At 41.7% G+C, this 21,112-nt stretch overlaps 1 protein-coding gene across 1 annotated transcript in view; it reads left to right on the forward strand.

Moving 5' to 3' along the window:
• GABRA3 (gamma-aminobutyric acid type A receptor subunit alpha3) overlaps positions 1 to 21,112 on the forward strand; it is a 66,588-nt gene that overhangs the window by 12,091 nt on the left and 33,385 nt on the right. Inside the window, exon 4 of the mRNA XM_066581000.1 lies at positions 15,060 to 15,280. Within this exon, the coding sequence (XP_066437097.1) occupies positions 15,060 to 15,280 (221 nt within the window). The remainder of the gene's footprint in view (positions 1 to 15,059; positions 15,281 to 21,112) is intronic.

Below are 21,112 nucleotides of genomic sequence, written 5' to 3' on the forward strand. Positions count from 1 at the left end.
TGTAGATTGTAGGTCTTTTTGAAGAGGTAGGCTTTCAGGTTCTTTTTGAAGCTTTCCAAGGTGGTAGAAAGCCTGATGCGTTGGGGTAGTGAATTCCAGAGTATAGGTGATGCACAAGAGATAGCTTTGAGATAATTGTGTGAAGAGTATCCTAGAGGAGAACAGAGGAAGATGTCTTGCGAGGACCAGAGATTACGTGTGAGGAGGTATCAGGATACTAGAGCGAAGATATATGGAGGGGACACGTTGTGGAGAGCCATGTAGGTCATTGATAATATCTTGAATTACATTCTCTGGACAATGGGTAGCCAGTCAAGGGATTGGGAGAGTGGAGGCAGGAGAGCAGAGAGAAGAGTCACATGTTGAGTTTTAGAAAGTTGGAAACACTTTGGGACTGTGGATAGCAGAGAGGTAAAGTAGATAGTAGAGAAGTAACATCTGAGCCAGAGAGGCGGATTTGAGTGTCATCAGTGTAATCATAGTACTGAAAGCCATGGAATTCTAGGCCAAAGCTGTAGATGTTGAAGAGTAAGGGCTTTCTAACATACACGTTTTTTACCGCGATTACCATGGCGTTCAAAACACAGTATAACACTCCCATTGATTTCAATGGGGTCTTGCAGACATGTGCTCAATCACCGCATTTTTAATGGCACAATTTTTGAGCGATGTCTGCTCTGTTTTACCGTGTTTAGTGCACCTCGATGGGGTGCGCTAAATCCCACTGTCGCAGGCAGGAACCTGCGTCTGAAAACTTAAGTAAAATCGTGGCAAAACGCTGTGATCTTAATCGTGGCGTTTTGCTGGCCGCATGTGTGAGAGTAATCTAAGGAGCCTAGGACAGAGATCTGGGGAACACCAACCAAGAGAGGGCTAGGTGAGGAAGTGGTATGTAAATGGGAGATGTAAAAGCAGGGAGAGGGACTACAAGAACAGACAACCACGCGTTTATTATTTTGCAGATAAATATACTTTACCGTATGTTGTCTCTAACATTGAAGACATACAAAGTATTAGTACTTCACTAGTTCAAATTTTAGCTCTCAGGACTTCAGGCCATTTTCACTTTAAGCTTACCTCTCACAGAGGGGTGCGCTCAGTCTGAGGGCGATTACTAGTTGTTATCTCTTGTCACTCACAGGCTGATGCTGTTGAGGCTCTTTCCAGACACACAGATACTTAGTTTTCTTCCTGCAGCCACTGCAACAATTGTGTGATATTCTCACCACTTGCTGTGGCTCTATCCCACAAGCTGTACTGCTAGCCAGCTTTGTGGTCTCCCAGGGCCGCCAGTTGACCCACACCAAATACTATCTACCTATCACAGGTCTAATGTCAACCACTGCAGCTGCCCAGTCTACTGTCCACTAGCTTTCCAGTCAGAGGTGGATACAGACTGACTGGACAACATGGTCCTAATGCCTACCATTAACAGCAGGGAGTGGTCAATTGTGTCAAAGCCGGAGGACAGGTCTAGAAGGAGGTGCAACAAATAACAAGTCTGCACATCCAACACATAAATTTATGTGCGAAGGTGCACATTAAGCTATTAGTGCAACAATTACAGTAAGGCCTCAATTACACTGGCGATTGCACGCCAATCGCATCGCTGCCAAAAATCGCAACAATGAAGAATAGCCGTGATCGAGTTTGGAGATTAATTATTGTTTTCCGTCCATTTACATGGGCGTATGATGTGAAATACATGTTGCAGTGCGGAATTCCGTCGATCGGCAGAAATCCTTAGAATGACTTCTAATGCTTAAACAGAGACATCTGTTTTCTTTCCCCAGCTCCGGACACAGGTAAACTACTTCCCTGTCCATTTTCTTTCAGCTCCCATAAGAGTCTATGGGAGCCTCCAGCGGTTTTTGTCAAAAAATAGGTCAAGACCTAGCTTTTGACGCAATGTGAAAAATCATTGAGAGAAAACGGTCACCTATTTGACGTTTCAAAGGTGCAATTTTTTTTCACGCACCCGAAAAATCACCCAGGCGAATGAATGCATTAGGATGCAATGCTTCACATGGTCGCGATTTTCAGCCAACATTTTATCGTAGCTGAATTGCACGTATAAACGCTCATGTGAATGAGGCCTAACAAATACATGCTTCAGCACTCATGTACACTTAATAAATGCATAGAAATGCACAATTATTGCTTATGCTAACTGCATAAAAATGCATGTTTTTTACATAGTAACATAGTATGTAAGGCCGAATGAAGACAATGTCCATCTAGTCCAGCCTGTTCTCCTCCTGTGTTGTTGATCCAGAGGAAGGCAAAAAACCCCAAGAGGCAGAAGGCAATTAGCCCATTTGGGGGAAAAATTCCTTCCCGACTCCCTAATGGCAATCGGACTAATCCCTGGATCAACCCCTAATAGTTCCTACCTGCCTGTATACCCGGATTACCAATTAACCTAAGATTTATATCCTATAAAATCCTTCCGCTCTAGAAAGACATCAAGTCCCCTTTTGAACTCCTCTATGGATTTTGCCATCACCACATCCTCAGGCAGAGAGTTCCACAGTCTCACTGCTCTTACAGTAAAGAACCATTTTCTGTGTTGGTGATGAAACCTGCTTTCTTCTAGACATAGCGGATGCCCTCTTGTTGCTGTTGCAGTCCTGGGTATAAACAGATCCTGGGAGAGATCCTTGTATTGTCCCCTCATGTATATTTATACATAGTTATTTGATCGCCCCTTAGCCGTCTTTTTTCCAGGGTTAATAATCCCAATTTGGATAGCCTCTCTGGGTATTCTAGTCCCTTCATTCCATGTATTAGTTTAGTTGTCCTTCTTTGAATCCCATCCAGCACTGTAACAAAAAATTGGGGGGGGGAAATTTGATCAAAGTATGTTGGCCCATCTGTCACATCCAGGCGAACCTTGTTGGATGGGTTTCTAGCTCTATAGATACCTCTCTTGGGCTTATAAAGCCTTCACATGGATGGGAAAGCTGGATACCTGGCTATATAATATCAAGAACTGTCTATAGTTGGGCCTTTTAATGCAAATATTAAATGTGCATGAGTGCTGAAGCATGTATTTGTTACGGGTCTAGAAGGAGGAGCACAATGTAATATTTAGAGGCTTATGCAGTTAGAAGATCTTTGGTGACTTTAGGACTGTTTTGATAACATTGTGAGTGCCGTACAATTGGTCGAAAAGTGAATTGCATGAGAGGTGGGAGGACAATTCAACGTGGACTTTCTGTTCCAGGCAAATGGGAGAAGTGAAATGGGGAAGTAGTTGGACAAAGATGAAGGGTTCTTAAGGATGGTAGTGATGATTGCATGTGTACAGGACAAAGGATGCAAATGGTCAGTGCCAAGTTAAAACTGTGGTTTAGGGCCAGGATGAACACAATAGTAAGATTGGGGATGAGATGAGATAGGGTCAAGTGCCTAGGTGGTGAGGAGTATAAAGGGAGGACATTGCCAGCCATTAATTTCAGATGCCATTTTCTGTTAAAGTTAACACCTGGGTAACCCCATTAAGCTAGACAAGACCCCAATATTCACACCCCAAAAGAGACCCCATAATTCCAGTGAAGCAGCATTCAGTTACTATTGTACCTTCCCGGTATGCCGAAGAACACGATTGGCATTCTAAAAGGAAAATACAATGTGTTTGGAGAAAATAAGCCACCTGATAAAATAGCCATAAATCATGATTAAAGGTACTTTTAAACTGGCTGAATACTGGCTAAAGCTGGGTTTACACGGGACGAATGTTGGGCAAATGATGCCCGACACTCGTCCCTGTGTTCTCACTCCCGTGCTCCTGCATGGGAGCTAGTAGTGTTGGCTCGCTCAAGGAGTGGTCAGCAGGGGGCAGGGCGGCTGGAGGAGATTTCTCTCCTCTCCCTCCCCCGTCCCTCTCTCAATTGCCTTCACATAGCAGCCGTTCAATACTGAACGGCCGCTATTTACACTGAATGATGAGCCACCTTTATGCAGCATAAACGATGGACAATGAACTAATCTATAATATAAGGTACTATATCAGACTATAAACTTACAGGCAGGTGCCGCTGCATAAATAGGATAAATTCGTGTTTCTTGGCGACACTGTTGACACTTGAACTTAGTCACATTGGTTGCGAGCAGATTGTCCTAATGGTGGTTCTGTTTCTATCAGATTAGCATGCTGTACCCTTCTACTAGAGAGACATAGGGGCATTATTAGCAAAATAAATAGAAAGGCAATCAAAAACTAAAGAAAAAATAAAAAAAAAAGAAAGAAAATGAGCAAAATTAGCCCTGCAGTATGAAAGGTAAACTTTGCCACTGAATGAACATAATGTAGTAGATTAATGAAACTGCCTAAAACAAAAACTTTGCTGTCCACATAACCAATCACAGGGCGACTTTCATTTCTCATAGTATGCCTAAAAAATTTTTAAAAGTAGCATTTTGGTTACTATGCGGCAACAATGTGTCAGATTTATGAAACTGTGTAAAAGAGAAGCTGACTTAAAGTTGCCTATTGCGATTAACAATGCAGCTTTCATTTCTTCTAGTGCTCTTACAAAATTAAAGGCGCACTGTGATTGGTTGCTATGGGCAACAAAGACAATCTCTCTTTTATGCAGTGTTACAAATGTGCTGCAGTGTATTTCAGGAAAATATGTAATTTGCAAATGGAAACATTGGATTTAGTATTACTCGTGCGCATAAATATCAATTTAAATAAAACAAAGCTTAAAATGTAGCGCTTAAATCACTTAGCAGCTTTGCTATTGAGGGAGCAACATGTTATCATTGAAAATACAGATTTCGGGCTGCCCCTGCTCATAAATATTATTATTACTTTGGAAGTACCACACAGATTTTGATGAAACAAAGCCTATATTACAACCTGATAACGTAGCTACTAGAGATGAGCGAGCACGCTCGGATAAGGCAGTTACTCGAGCGAGCATTTCTCTTCTCAAGTAACTGCATTCTCGTCCGAGCAGGCTCGGGGGGAGCGGGGGGGAGCTCGGGGGGAGAGAGAGAGAAAGATCTTTTTCACTCCCCCTCCCCCCGAGCCTGCTCAGACAAAAATGCAGTTAATCGAGAAGAGCGATGCTCGCTTGAGTAACTGCCTTATCCGAGCGTGCTCGCTCATCTCTAGTAGCTACACAAGAAAAGAAACCACATGAAAATAAAACCAGCAGTTCTTGAGTTATAAATGAGCAAACAGGCAGAAATTCTGCTTTATAATGGGTAGAGATAAGATACAGGAATGCCTCTTTTCAGGGACGGATCCGATCAGTAACAAAAAAACGTTGGCACAGTGCAACCTTCCAAAAATGACTAGAGGACAAGAAGCAATGAAATCCAACTTCTCCTTTATTTAGTTTAAGAAGACAGCAGAAAACGTGTTTTGGAGCATAGAGACCCTTCTTTTCCTTAGCTGGGATAGGTACTACAATAAGCCAGTGTGATAAAAGAAAAGCAGAGGATACGGGGATAAACGAAAAAGGTGGAAAATACATAAAAGGGTATGGGAAACAGTTAAAAAATACAATAAAAAATAACAAGAATAAAGGATATTGAATACAATTTAAAAGTAAATTAGAGAAGAGTAAGGCCGGCTGCACACGGCCGAGCCAGATTCCGCATACAGGATCCCACAGCGAAATTCGGCTCTGACCCCGCGTACCTGTAAAATCTATATTGCAGATGACTGCGGAGGCTTGTCATTGGTCATGCGCAATACAGATTTTTTTTTAAAATATTTGTATTTCCCGTGCCATTGCTAATTGTTGATGGGCTGCCGGTCAGACGGCCTCCATTGACCTCAACGGAGGCCGTCCACAGCAAAATAGAGCATGCTGCTATTTTTCCTTCGCTCGTGGAATACGCAATTCGTATTTTCGAGTGTGAAGGAAAAAGCGAAAGTACATACCTTTTAATGCATGCGATAGGAATCCGGTCGTGTGAAGCCGGCCCTATTTTAATGTGATCTCATAAGGCACAGATTGGTCACAGCGCTCTGCCAATCACAGGCAGCGCTCAGCCATTCATTGAATTCAATGAATGGCTGAGCGCTGCCTGTGATTGGCTGAGTGCTCAGCCAATCAGACGCAGCGCTTTCAGGAGGTGGGGATTTTTAAATCAACTGCCCAGTTATAGCTTTCATCTAACTAGGTCTCTGAGGAAAAGTATGACGTAGTGGGAATACAGACATTATTACTTCTATACTTCCAAGTTGTCAACCGTTTTGGTATGACTACTTGTATTAGTCACCATGAAGTTTAGAGTTTGTTTTTTCTTTATTTTAACTGTGTCCCTATTAACTGTTCTGACAATTAAACTCCACCATCTCCTATCACCATTTCACTTTTATTTTGATTACTTAGTCTTAGGTTACTGTCTACTCTATCATTCCCTCATCATTCTGCTTGCCTTCCCGCCTAGTCTCTAGTTTTAATATTCCTCCAATCTTCTAGCCATCTTCTCCTCAACCACAGTTGCACTTTTCCTATTGAGATACAGTAAAACCTGTAGGAACATCATGTTACAATTACAGACACATTGAAGACAACACGTTTCGGACACGTGTTTGCCCTTTTTCGAGCCCTTGAACCAAAAATGTAAACCCTGTAATGGAATTAATAAACATAAGTTCTTACTGAGGATAGTGGTGTGTGAGAAGCCATGGAGACCAAAACCCAAAAGTGCCGTGCGTTTCACCAAGCACCTCCGGCTGTGTTCCACTGCCATCTTTAGTTTATCTCATGCTGGTTTCAGGATACTGAAAATGATTACTTATGAAATGGTACCATCTAGTGGTGGATATGCATACTTACATGCCCAATCATTGATATATAGTGTATCTTATAAGAATGAGTCTGTGTTTTGTGAGCTTCCATAAAGTTCTACTGACTTTAATTTAAATAAATTGATTAGTGTAATTACAGTAAGATGCTTATAGAACACAATAAGAGTCGTATAATAAAACAAAAACCTTTGTGAAGTATCCTGAAACGTATGATTATTACAATATATAAAGTATACATCTGGATTGAAATCTGTAGAAATGATATATAATGACACAGTTAAAGATAGACAGATATTAAGAGGAATTCATTTATAAGGGGTCTATTTTACAAATATATATACCATATTTTTCGCTTTATAAGACGCAGCGGATTATAAGACGCACCTGGGTTTTAGAGGAGGAAAATAGGAGAAAAATATTTTGAACTCCCCAGACCAGGCAGTGAGGGAGGTATTACAGAAGAAATAAACAGCAGTAGTACCGCCTCGGAATGAAGTATATACCACTAGGTCAACCTGTCATTCAGGATCCAGGAAAGCTGTGTATAAATGTAATAGTGATCTCATTACTTGTCATCCAGCTTTCCAAGAGCCCTGAATCCCACGTTGAATAGTTATGGCAATGCATGTGGTATGCATGCTTGCATAACTCTGCAGTTGGCATTCAGGATCCTGGAAGAGCTGAGTGACAATGTAATGATTCCATTAGTTGTCACCCAACTCTCCAGGAACCCTGCATGGCATGTATCATTATGGTTATGCATAACTAGGCACAAATATATACACAATACAGGCAGCTCTTTGTCTCCTGCCCCTTCCTCTCCTATGTAGCTGGCAGATGTGTGAGTGTCTGTACATACAGCTGACTGCTGAGGCAGGGGGGAGCAGCAGCTCCCTCTCACTAATCAGCTGTTGTATGGGTGCTGGTGTGCAGTGGACCTGCTATCTTTATCACACTGTCAGCAATATAGCAGGAGCCACCTGTCTGTACAATAGCTTCCTGCTCCTCCCCCGCCCCCAGCAATCAGCTGTTGTACAGGCCGCTCTGCTCCCTGCTCCTCCCCCCGCCCCTAGCAATCAGCTGTTGTGCAGCCGCTCTGCTCTACTGCTGTGTCGGCTTTGTATGCAAACGGCCGGCAGCACAGTGAGAAGGATTTGCGATCCTTTTCAGCTCCGGCCGGGTCTGATCTCGGCACGTTCGCTCTATAAGACGCACTGACTTTTTCACCCAACTTTGGAGGGGAAAAAAGAGCGTGTTATAGAGCGAAAAATACGCTGTGTGTATATATATATATAATAGATAGTTACAACAAGGGCATTAGTCACCAAATCTGATCCTCATCTTTTTCACCTGAGATGGGTTGCACCACTCTCACAGACACTAGACAACCGGACTTATTTAAATCCTTGGCATCTGCCACCTTTATTGTACGCAGCAATGGTTCACAGTATTTCCAAACTGCACATACACTTGAACACTAATCAAAACCTGGTCGGCTGACCACTGACTAGACATTGTACGTCGCTCACTACATCGGCCTAGTGCCATAGCATTAACGTTCTCATATCAACACAGTTCATTTTCCACTCTGGATTTGAAGTCCTGAGAGCTTCTTCACTCTCCGCCTGGGTTTGCAACTTGCAGTGTCCTTGTGACCATGCCCTACCTGGTGGCAGACTAATAAAATAACTACCCTATCCCTATCACATGGCAGGCTTATCTCACTTTCTTCTTTCAAAAACCATTTTCAACCTCCCTCAATAGAGTAGTGGAGAATAATACAGGTATTTTACTTTTGGTCTTCCCTACTATCTTCTGACGCTAAGGTGGAGCTAAGCCCACTGGAGGCATTATGCAAATACTGCCCAAACTACCCAGGCACATTTCTGCATCTCTACAACACACTAAATAAAGCACGAGATAAATTGCCCTATATGACCAAATGGAAATCAGACTTGCAGTGAGAGCCTAAGTAAAAATAGTTGGCAAGTTAGTCTTACAGAGACATCCTTGAAGGCTCTACATAAAGCCTATTTAGTGGCAACCCAAATACATGCCATTTATCCTAAGATCTCCAACCTGTGTTTTAGAATCATAGAATGGTAGAGTTGGAAGGGACCTCTAGGGTCATCTGGTCCAACTCCCTGCCCAGTGCAGGATTCACTAAATCATCCCAGACAGATATTTGTCCAGCCTTTGTTTGAACACTTCCATTGAAGGAGAACTCACCACCTCCCGTGGTAACCTGTTCCACTCATTGACCCACACTGTCAGAAAGTTTTTTCTAATATCTAATTTGTGTTCCAGTTTCATCCTATTGCTTCTGGTCTTTCCTTGTGCAAATGAAAATAGGGCTGATCCCTCTGCACTGTGACAGCCCTTCAAATATTTGTAGACAGCTATTAAGTCTCCTCTTAGCCTTCTTTTTTGCAAGCTAAACGTTCCCAGATCCTCTAACCGTTCCTCATAGGACATGATTTGCAGACAGCTCACCATCTTGGTAACTCTTCTCTGTACTTACTTTAGTTTGTCGATGTGTTTTTTAAAGTGGGGTGCCCAGAACTGGGCACAGTATTCCAGATGACGTCTGACTAAGGAAGACTAGAGGGAGATAATTACCTCAGGTGATCTGGACTCTATGCTTCTCTTAATACATCCCAGAATTGTGTTTACCATTTTGGCTGCTGCATCACATTGTTGATTCATGTTCAGTCTATGATCTATTAGTATACCCAAGTCTTTTTCACATGTGCTGCTGCTTAGCCCAATTCCTCCCATTCTGTATATGCTTTTTTTCATTTTTCTTGCCCAGATGTAGGACTTTGCATTTCTCCTTGTTAAATACCATTCTTTTCTAGATCCTTTTGAATGCTCTCTCTCTCTCTCTTCCCTATTGTTAGCTACCCCTTCTAGCTTTGTGTTATCGGCAAATTTGGTCAGTTTCCCATTAATTCCCTCCTCCAGATCATTTTTAAAAATTTTCAACAACACTGGGCCTAGGACGGAGCCTTGTGGTACTCCACTTGATACATTCTTCCACTTGGATGTGCAGCCATTTATGACCACTCTTTGAGTACGATCACTCAGCCAGTTGTGAATCCACCTAACAGTTGCCTTGTCAATCCCATATTTGGTCATTTTTTTCAAGTATGGTATGAGATACTTTGTCAAGTGCTTTACTAAAGTCAAGATATACTATATTCACCTCATTTTCCTAATCAACCCAGTCAGTGATTCTGTCATAGAAGGAAATTAGATTTGTCTGGCATGACTTGTTTGTTACAAACCCATGCAGGCTCTGGTTAATTACTCCATTTTCATCCAAGCACTTGCATACATGCTGTTTAATAATTTGTTCAAAGATCTTTCCCGGTAAAGAAGTCAGGCTCACAGGCCTGTAGTTTCCTGAATCAACCTTCTTCACTTTTTTGAAGATAGGGACAACATTTGCCCTTTTCCAATCTTCTGGGATTTTTCCTGTTCTCCAGGAATTTTCAAAGATTATGGTGAGTGGTTCAGCAATTACATCCGCTGCTTCCTTTAGTATCCTAGGATATAATTCATCTAGACCTTGGGACTTAAATTCATTTAAGTTAGCTATGTGTTCCATCACCATCTCTGTTTACAGATAGCCTGCATTCTTTTATTTCCCCAATAGCACAGGGAAGATCAGTTGATTTTCCATCTACTTTCTGAGCGAAAACAGATACAACATAGGAATTTAAAAATTCGGCCTTCTCAACATAATTCTTAACCAATTCACCATTTTCATCTTGTAAGCATCCAATAGCCTCTTTTACTTTTCTTTTGCTTTTGACATACCCCCCAAATCTTTATTTATTGCTTTTGGACTCTGTTGCAAGCATCAATTCATTATCAGCTTAGGTTTTCTGAGACTTGCCCTACAGTTTCTGCAGACCTCATTATATTCTTCTTTAGATATTCCCCCCTCTTTCCATTTGATAAACATATTTTTCTTCCATTTTAACACGTGTGTAAGTTCTGTGTTCATCCATCCCGATCTCTTCAAATGCTTCCCATTCTTCCTTCTTTTAGAGATTGTTAATAATTGTGCTTTGAGAATCTCATTTCACAATATTTCCCAAACTTCTTGGACATTTTTGTCCTTAAGCACATCCAGCCATTGGATTCTTCCTACTCTCTTTTTGAGTCCATTAAAATCTTCCTTTCTGAAATCCAACCTTGAAGTCTGAGTTTTCTCAGGTCTTCCTCCCCTTTTTATGCAAAATTCAAGGATAGCATGATCACTGCCTCCTAAGGTCCCAGCCACCCTCACTTCCTCACCCATTTCCTCCCTCTTGGTAAGAATTAGGTCAACAATAGCAGATCCCCTTGTTTTCTCTTCTGCCTTTTGGAAGATAAAGTTGTCAGCAAGAGCAGATAAGAATTTGTTGGATCCATTACTTTTACCTGAGAGAGATTCCCTACAAATGTCTGGATAGTTAAAATCTCCCATGATCACTATGTCCCATAGTGCACGCCTTTTGGAAAATGTTTACCCACCTTATTTCCTCTGTCACAGGAACCTCCCTGAGATTAGACCCATACGTACTACTATTAGGCAACAAACCCCAAAACATACGCAATGCTCCCTGTAAGCTTATACAATTTATCACTATGGCAGCTCATACTCACATTGCTCAAAAGTGGCGAAAACCGCAACTACCTGTCAACTCACTTATTGACTGAATTAACAGGATACTTCTGAATGAGAAAATGAGAGCCATACGTCAGGACGCGATAATCCAATTTGAGTCTGTTTGGGAATCATGGATCAGCTATGTCAATGTCCCTAAACTTCAATATCATCTCCAACTATAACCCCTCCAAAATACAATATGTGATGGAGAATCCAAAGATACTCTAGGTCACCCCCTCCCACAAAAACTTCACTGGCCAATTGAACCCAGAGCTCAACACCACACCAAAAGGTAAAAACAAGGAAAATAAAGAAAATAATAATTTTTCCAATACCTCGACGTTCTCTAATATGCCAACAAAGTGGTGATTACATTGTATTGTACTTTCCCCCCTTTCCCCTGTAGTATGCTGGCTTTGCATTGATATATGTTTTTAAATGCTCTTTAGAGTTAGTCAATGTTATCGATGCTAACAATTCCTGTCTTATACCAAAACTTTATCCCCCTGTGTGGCATCTGCGTGGCAGGAATGTTTAAAATTACTTTAAATAAATACTTTTGAAACATAATTTCTTTTTAATTTTCATTTTTTCCTCCCCACTTTAGGCCCCTTGTCCACAGGCGTCATTTCGCCGGCGGTAAATCACGCCGCCTGAAGATTTCCATAGCTTTGCTGGTCCCGCGTCCACGAGCACAGAATCATTGCAATTCTCCGCTCATGGCCGGCAATTCGCAGCATGCTGCGAATTGCCGCGGTCATCCTATCTGTCAGATAGGCTGACCGGCGGAGATTCGTCTGCGGCTTCTGCTCCCGGGCGGCAGTTCCTGCGGCAGAGATCCACTGCGGGAGCCCGCAACACCCATGAAAATCATTACTCTATTTATCTGTCGCCACAGCAGTCTGAAGGATTGTTTTTTGTGGGGCGAGTTGCATTTTTCATTAATACTATTTAATGTATCATATAATGAACTGAAAAACATCTTTAAGGGGGGTCTTGTTTTTATGGCATACACTCAGTGATAAATATGACATGATAACTTTATTCTATGGGTCAGTACAATTACAACAATACTAAATTTTTATCTTTTTTTTTGTTTTCTGTACTACTTTTTACAAATGAAATATCTTTGGAAAAACAAAATTATTTTCTGCCGCCATCTTCTGACAGCCATAACTTTTTTATTTTTCAGTCGACACAGTTGTGTGGAGGTTTGTTTTTTGCGTTTTTTTTTTAAGATGGGGTGACCAAAACAGTGAAATTTTGGCAATGTGTGTGTTTTTTTTCAGGATGACGTTCACCGTGTGGGGTTAATAATGCATTACTTTGAAAGATCATACTTTTACACATGCACTTATACCAATTATGTGTTTTTTATTTTACCCTTAGGAAAAAGGGTTCTTTGTAAACTTTCAATAACTTTTTTTCTAATAATTAATAAAATGTTTTTAAACACATTTTATATTTATCTTTAGTCCCCAAAGGGCATTTGAATCTGAGATCGTTTGTTTGCTTCGTATTACCTTATACTGTGATCTGACATAATCAGCCCTAGCAGCACTGAGGGCCTTGAAAAGGTCCTAGGCTGCCATGGCAGCCGAACGGAACCCTGCGATCTCATTGTGGGGGGTCTGTTCAGGGACTCTGTAAAACCAATCGGGGAATTTAAATGCCTCTGTCTTCTGTGAGTTGTTTGTATCAAGAAATGGTTCATATAGACCAATCTTTCTTGAGACAAACATATTATCCAGAACCAATAACAAGCAAAGCACCTTTTAAACTCACACTTCTATTCTCATCTCCTTAATTGGAACAGCTTTTGTCATTTAGCGCCTGGAACAGTCATTAATGCAGAGGTTCACTTTTCCGCCATGTACTATTTAACTGTCTGTTATTAGTTTAGTTAGATTGTGTCTGTCTGTAATTGTGACTTGGACAACAATCAGGACATATTTTATTAGTAATCAACATACCTCCCAGCTTTTGAACAACAAGAAGAGGAGCAAATTTTGTGGCCCATGTAGCACTCCACTGGAATTTCTTCTGTTGGGTCATGCTCCTTTATACCCCTTCATAGTAATAGTTCCCATTAGCGACACTCTTACAGTATTTGTGCCCCTGAGTGACTCCCTTGCAGTAATTGTGCTCCTCAGAGACACCCTCACAGTAATGGTATACCTCTAAATAATAGTCAGATACATCTTCTACACAGAGATAGTGATTACATAGCAATTACCTCCAGTCATCAAGATGATGTCTCCACATCCAACTGCTACTCCAAGGAACCTATTAGTAACCATGTAAAGTAATAGTGTCCCCTCTGCGGCCCCACAAAGTAATGTCCCCTCTTTGGCACCATCTATAGTGACCCCACTATGCCCTCCTATAGTTAAAGTTTCCCCTCTATTGCTCCACTTCGTTATAATGCTCCATCAGTAGCCCCAGTTATAAAATCCCCATTCTGTGACCCCAGTTATAATGTTCCCCTCCCGGAGCCCCCACTCCCTTGCTCCCGAACCTCAATCAAATAGTAACACTGCAGCCCATCTTCATCCTCATGCAGGACTCGGAACCTCACATCATTGATCTGTACATAATGTCCTCATCATTATGTCTGGAGCCAGGGGAAGCGGTCTATGTACAGAGCGCTGCTGTGTGATCTGCCAAGATTGGTGTGAGGGACTGAGGGATGAAGATAGAAGTGAACGTGGGCATGCTACTTTTTAATTGGGTTCGGGATCAGATGACCAGAGGGGGCCCATGGGAGGGGGTTGAGCCTTGCTGCCTGGGATGGCCAGACAGCTGCCAAAATGTGAGACTGCCCTGCTGCATCTAGACCGCAATCAATAAAGAAATCCAGTTAATTCCAAATCGTTCACCCAGCATAGTGGTGGGGACATGCCTCCTGAAACAGTAGGACAGTTGCCAAAATCCAAGACTGTCCTGCAAGATCCAGAACAGTTGGGAGGCATGGTAATCAATGCGGAAATCCACGTAATTCCAAAGAGTTCACTTTACATGATACGACTGTCTGGTGCATAAACGCCCGATAGTCGTTCCACAGACTACTCCCCGATCACTCTTGTGCTTTACATAGGGGTGACAATCGTTCTGTAAATAGGGGTGGAGCGGGCCGGAGATCGTTTTGGCCCATCTGCTTCCATGCACAGTAAAGAGGCAGTCGTTTATGGTTGAACCCCTGCCTGTTTACACGGCCCGACGGCTGCTTGGTTTTTAGTTCTGCGAAAAAACAAGCAGCTTCGACAAGTGAGCATTTTCTCTCTTAGTGCCCTGTCGGAGGTCAAGTGTGCATGGGACGATTTTTACCTGAATTCTCTGGTTCCAGCCATAATTTGGGCAATAATCGCCAAACGTAAAGTTACCTTCACTTTTCCTTGCAACTTTACATTTTTATACTTGGCAGTGCCCTAGGGAAGATTACAGGCAGTCGGAATTGTAACACTAAATGCTATATTAAACATTGTACTAGAGAACTGAAGAAATACTCCTAAAAAGACATAAAAAAGGAAAAATTGCAACAATACTACGGTAAATATTATAGTACAAAAAAAATCTACATACTCATGTTATTTTGCATTTCTTAATCTATTTCTCCTATAGGAATACACAATAGATGTGTTTTTTAGACAGAGTTGGCTGGATGAGAGATTGAAATTTGATGGACCAATAAAAACTCTACCCCTGAATAATCTGTTGGCAAGCAAGATTTGGACTCCAGACACCTTCTTCCATAACGGAAAGAAATCTGTGGCACACAACATGACAACGCCCAACAAGCTTCTGAGACTTACATACAATGGAACGCTACTTTACACCATGAGGTGATGTGTTTTGTGTATACTGTAGACCTGTTGATATGTTTGCAACATGGTTGCCAATTCATTACCTTACATCATTCATAGAGTGTCTATAATCAACAATAGAAAATATAACTAGGGTTACTTGATTGCAGATGTTTTATGGATTAACCCAAACGAGGTGTACAAAATATAGTCGGCAAAGTGTCTGACACATACGAGTACTACCAAACATTCAATAAAGAGATTATAGCAAGTTTAAAAGGAAACTATCACCAGGTTCATGCTGCCGGAACCACCGGAAATGCCCATTTGGTCCATGTATGTTTTACTTTGAAACACTGCTGCATTTCAGAAAAAACATGCTTCGAAGTTTGACTCGGAGCTGAGCTCTCATAGAACTCAAAGGGGCAGGCTGCGTTGGACTCTCCCTGACCGCACCATCAAGACTAACAGCTTGTATTCCTTCCTGTGTATTGAAAGAGGGCTGTCAGTCTTGATGATGTGAGTGGGGATAGCACAGTGCAGCCCAACTCTCTGACTCAGACCTCCATTCCAGCTGAGCTCTGAGTCAAACCTCTAAGCATGTTTTTCTGAAACGCAGAAGCGTTTCACAATGAATCCTACATGGGCTGAATGGGCATATCTGTCCCGGGTTCATTCTGCTTGTGGTTCGGGCAGCATGAACCTTGTGAAACATTCACTTTAATATTGCAAAGTTTTGTGAAACTACATTATAGCATTAAAGGGGTTGTCTCGCGAAAGCAAGTGGGGTTAAGTACTTCTGTATGGCCATATTAACCCTTTCCAATCCACTGTCTGACCTGTGAAGACATTATTATTTAAGGCTGTACAACTCTGATGTTGGTAGACATCCATCAGGGTTCTCTTATTGTATATTGCCAGCCTCTCTGCTGTCGGAGCCTATCCAACGTGTCACCTCATGCAGTACTGGCGTTAGCCAGCAGATAGCGCCATTGTATAATGGCAGGAAAAGAGTAAGCCCCCTAGGAAAACCAGGATATAAATTGGACTGGAAAGGATTAATGCACTTTGTAATATACATCGTGCATTAAATATGAGCCATACAGAAGTTACTCACTTACCTGCTCCGTTGCTGGCGTCCCCGTCTCCATGGCTCCGTCTAATTTCGGTGTCTTTTTGCTTTTTTAGACGCGCTTGCGCAGATGGGTCTTCTCCCTTCGGCTTGGCTCGGCAGCAGCTGCGTTTTGGCTCCGCCCCTTGTATGTGTCATCGCGTTGCTCCGCCCCGTCACATGTGCCGATTCCAGCCTCCTGATTGGCTGGAATCGGCACATGTGATGGGGCGGAGCAACGCGATGACGCATACAAGGGGGCGGAGCCAAAACGCAGCTGCTGCCGAGCCGAAGGGAGAAGACCCATCTGCGCAAGCGCGTCTAAAAAAGCAAGAAGACACCGAAATTAGACGGAGCCATGGAGACGGGGACGCGAGCAACGGAGCAGGTAAGTGAATAACTTCTGTATGGCTCATATTTAATGCACGATGTATATTACAAAGTGCATTAATATGGCCATACAGAAGTACTTAACCCCACTTGCTTTCGCGAGACAACCCCTTTAATATCTCCAGGCCGGATATTTCCAGGAATTGGCTGATTTGTTAAAATAACTCATTCAGTGCTGTTTTCTTCCTATTCCTGGGTGAACATACATGCAGTCTGGGTAGGTGAAAAACTATATTTTTTTATTCTATAGAAATAGCTCTAAGCATGAATAGGCTACATTCACACCAAGTTTTGGGATTATGTTTGGTGGGACCTTTTGAAATAGTCCACTGAAGGTATTCCCCAGGCAAATGCAACTGTGTGACTGTATAGTTCCATATAGATGCCATTGACCCCCATTTAAAACAAGTATCCCGTACGGTGTACGTTTCTAGTTCACTGGAGTTTTAGGTGGAGCTGATATAAATGTTGGGAAATACTTAATCATTGTACCATGTTAGCCAGTAAAGAGAACAGATGAAGTACAGGGAAATGTTCCTGTTGTTAATGGAGAGGACAGTGAGCTTATGACAAAGATGGATCTCAGGTTAGAGGTTTGCCTGTTACACAGATGAAGAGGACCTGAAAAGTATTGGTAATAAAAGGGATCTCCACTGTGCCCGGGGAAGGATTGTTTCTCCTTTTGTAGATTTGCTGAGATTATAGGTCATGCAAGCTGCTCTGGGAAAGGATTCTTGAGGATTCCCTGATTTCAACATCTTAGGGCAGGGATATTATTTTATTAAAAAAACACTTCTGCAATAGGCATAGATAGTGAAACTGATTGATATTATCCCCGCTGAGGAATCCATACGAACAAGGTTACACTACAGCAACAAATTAATACCAAACTCACACAAAAACTGACACCTATCAATGGGGGATATTGGTGAATTGGGTGGTTTAAGCGATAAAAGCGGGATGTTGGAAAATAATTGATCTTGCTCCACTAATATACATCAGGGTGGTCTACTGATTGGAGTTTTTTTCTCCTCATGCACAGTAGGGGGGAATAACATCATCACATAGTCCTGGAGGGCTGCAAATGTTTGTATGTTTTTCTGTTTGGTGTGCCCTATGGGTTGTATTTTAAGGAATTACAATAACATTTAGTTTTAATTATTTCATCTATACTGTGAAGGGTATGTATTCTGGTTTGGTTCATATCCCTAGTCATGTTGCAAGATACCTTGTTCTATCTGCTATTTGCATATCCTATTTCCCAGAAGAGCTTGGACGCCTATAAGTCTCCTCACACCATTTCTCATCACCCTTTCAGTTAACCATTAAAAGTTGTCAACATCCATGGGCTTTCAGGTTTTATTTTTTCTGTCTACTGGCTAAGACTATACACAGTTATAGTTTTTATATAGTATAGCAGAGTGTCCAGCATTTTTATGGAATTAAAGAAACGTCTAATGAAATTGGGACAAACTGGGCAGCAGCACTTTCTTTATATTCAAAAGTAAAAAAGGATTTAATCTCCCGAGGACTCTGACTTATGAATTCAATTGTATATATCTACAATATTTGCTATACACAAAACCTGCATTTAGCACACTTCTGAGAGACAAAGGAAACACTTTTTACATGTCCTTGATAGCATTAAGAATAAGGTCTGAAGGCCCATTTTCACAGAGCGATTATCGCTCAAAGATCGCTCAAATGACAGTTTTAGTGACAGCTTTCAGTGATCATTTTGCATAAACTATTAAGTAGTTACTCAGCTACTTGATAGCTATTTAGTTTGCAAATGAAGCCTTTAGCTGAAAGCAATTAATAGCCCGAGGGCTCTTATCTGCTTTCAGTACCCGCGGAGAACTCAGCGTGCGGTCCTGATAAGACCACACAGCGATTTTTAGGTTGACCTGAATTTAACGATCAGCTAGCAGTGCACGGAAAGTGTACGAAAGCCGCGCGTTTAGACGCAAAGATGATCACTCAAACAATTGCTTTTTAGCGATTTTTGAACGATCATCGCTCCACGTAAATGGGCCTTTAGTTGAAACTGAAACACCGAGGACCATACAGAGAGCAAAAAAATAAAAATAAAACTATAACACTACTACGAACATTTCTGGTCTACAACAAGCAATAGAAACTCCAAGGACTGTGAACTTCAGAAGTCGTCCCATGAAAAATATTTTTTTTGTTAACTCCAGCCCATAAATATAAACAATGATTGTATTTATCTATATATCTAAAATTGAATGTATGTCTGTGTGTCTGTCTGTGTGTGTGTTTGTCCTTTATGCGCTACTACACCATTCATCCGATCGCCATGAAACTTTAGGAAGTTGTTGAGTACACTCCTGGGAAGATTATAGGCATAGTACATTTATGCTATGATAAATGGCGCGCGTGCGTCGTCGACAGTTTCGCCCCCCCGCGTAGATCGTTCTATTTCCATCATTGCCACTAATTCTCTCACTTCCCGATATTGTAGAAACATGAAATGTGGCACGAGCATTGATTATGTCATAAATAGGAAAAATTAATGAGTCCCGACTCGATTATTCAATCTTAAGCGCCAAAGAATTAGCGTCCAAATTTTACGTACGGAATCTAATTTTCTCGCTTCCCAATGTCATAGAAACTTGAAATTTGGCACAGGCATTGGTTATGTCATAAATAGGAAAAGTTAATAGGTCCCAACTCGATTATTCAATTCTAAGCGCCAAAGAATTAGCGTCCAAATTTTACGTACGGAATCTAATTTTCTCGCTTCCCAATGTCATAGAAACTTGAAATTTGGCAGGAGCATTGATTATGTCATAAATAGGAAAAGTTAATAGGTCCCAACTCGATTATTCAATTCTAAGCGCAAAATGTCATCTATATATATAAAAAGGAATGTATGTCTGTCTGTCTGTCCTTTTTGCGCTACTACACCATTCATCTAATCGCCATGAAACTTTGGGAAGTTGTTGAGTATACTCCTGGGAAGATTACTGACATAGTACACCTATCCTGCGAGCATCGTCGACAGTTATGCCCCCCAGACAAAGATCGTTTGATTTCCATCTCAAGCACAAAAGCAAAAGGCATTACGAGCAACGGGATGAGTGTTCAACTACAAAATGATGCATCCGCTGAACGTTTCGCAAGACATTTGCTGGATATTGAGAATGCTGAGGTAAAATGAAAGCTGTGCTGTGATTGGTTGCAATTTCTTATACTGCTGAGGTAAAATGAAAGCTGTGCTCTGATTGGTTGCTATTTCTTATACTGCTGAGGTAACATGAAAGCTGTGCTGTGATTGGTTGCTATATATTATACTGCTGAGGTAACATGAAAGCTGCTGTGCTGTGATTGGTTGTTATATATTATACCGCTGAGGTAACTTGAAAGCTGCTATCTAGATATATAAAAACGAATGTATGTATGTATGTCTGTCTTCGCAGCAACGTGCGACGGGTACGCTAGTATAAAATAAAAATGTTTATATCTTCAGATGTTCCAGGTCTAATGTTAGAATAGCGCCACCTGCTGTTTCTATTGAAGAGCCTTTCTGTGTCCAGTCCACCTCAGTAACTGTTCCAAGTTAGTCACACATATTCGTGCTTTTCTCTCTGCTCTACTGGTATGTGGAGAGATTCCTGATGTGGTAAGTGGCTGCTTCTGAAGTTGCAGCAACTCCTCTGCTTGTCAGAAGGGGAGGAATTGCAATTGCTGTATCGCTGTCTCTAGTACAACTATCTCTTGCTCAGAATTATTCTGACATCAGAGAAGACCCAGCAACTTCAGAAACTGCTAACTGGCCTTACTAGGGATCCCTGCACACACCCAATGGAGCAAAGGGAGAAGCAAAACTGAGCATGTGTGACCACCTTGACACATTTACTGAGGTGAATGGGACAAGGCAGGTGGTCTAGAGACCACTGGCTTAATTAGCTTCAAAACATGGCTGGCCTGGGGGCCTCAGCTGCTATGGCAACTCATTGGCACCTTGTGATTATGGCACAGCGGGCCACTGGGGCGATGGTGGGAAATTAGCTCACCACTCCTCTTGTGGGTTTCCAGAGAAGATATTCTTCTGCTGGTAGGAGACTTTTGCTTGTGTCTGACTTGCTGCAAGTTTGCACAGCTGAAGACGTTGCTTTCAATTAAGTGAATCTAGCCAGGTTTATAGTGCGAAAAAGTCTTGTTCCTTTATTAGAAGTTTTTACATAAAAGCTTAAGACAATGCATTAAAATCTTTGAGTAGCATTTATGTCATGGCAACGACGCGTTTCCACCGGCTAGCAATCTTTTTCAAAGTTGAATACTCATGCCAATGACTCACATTTAAAATTCCAAACCCCCACCTTTTGGGATTTTAAATGTGAGTC

Source organism: Eleutherodactylus coqui, chromosome 10, assembly GCF_035609145.1.
Source record: "Eleutherodactylus coqui strain aEleCoq1 chromosome 10, aEleCoq1.hap1, whole genome shotgun sequence".
NCBI lineage: Eukaryota > Metazoa > Chordata > Amphibia > Anura > Eleutherodactylidae > Eleutherodactylus > Eleutherodactylus coqui.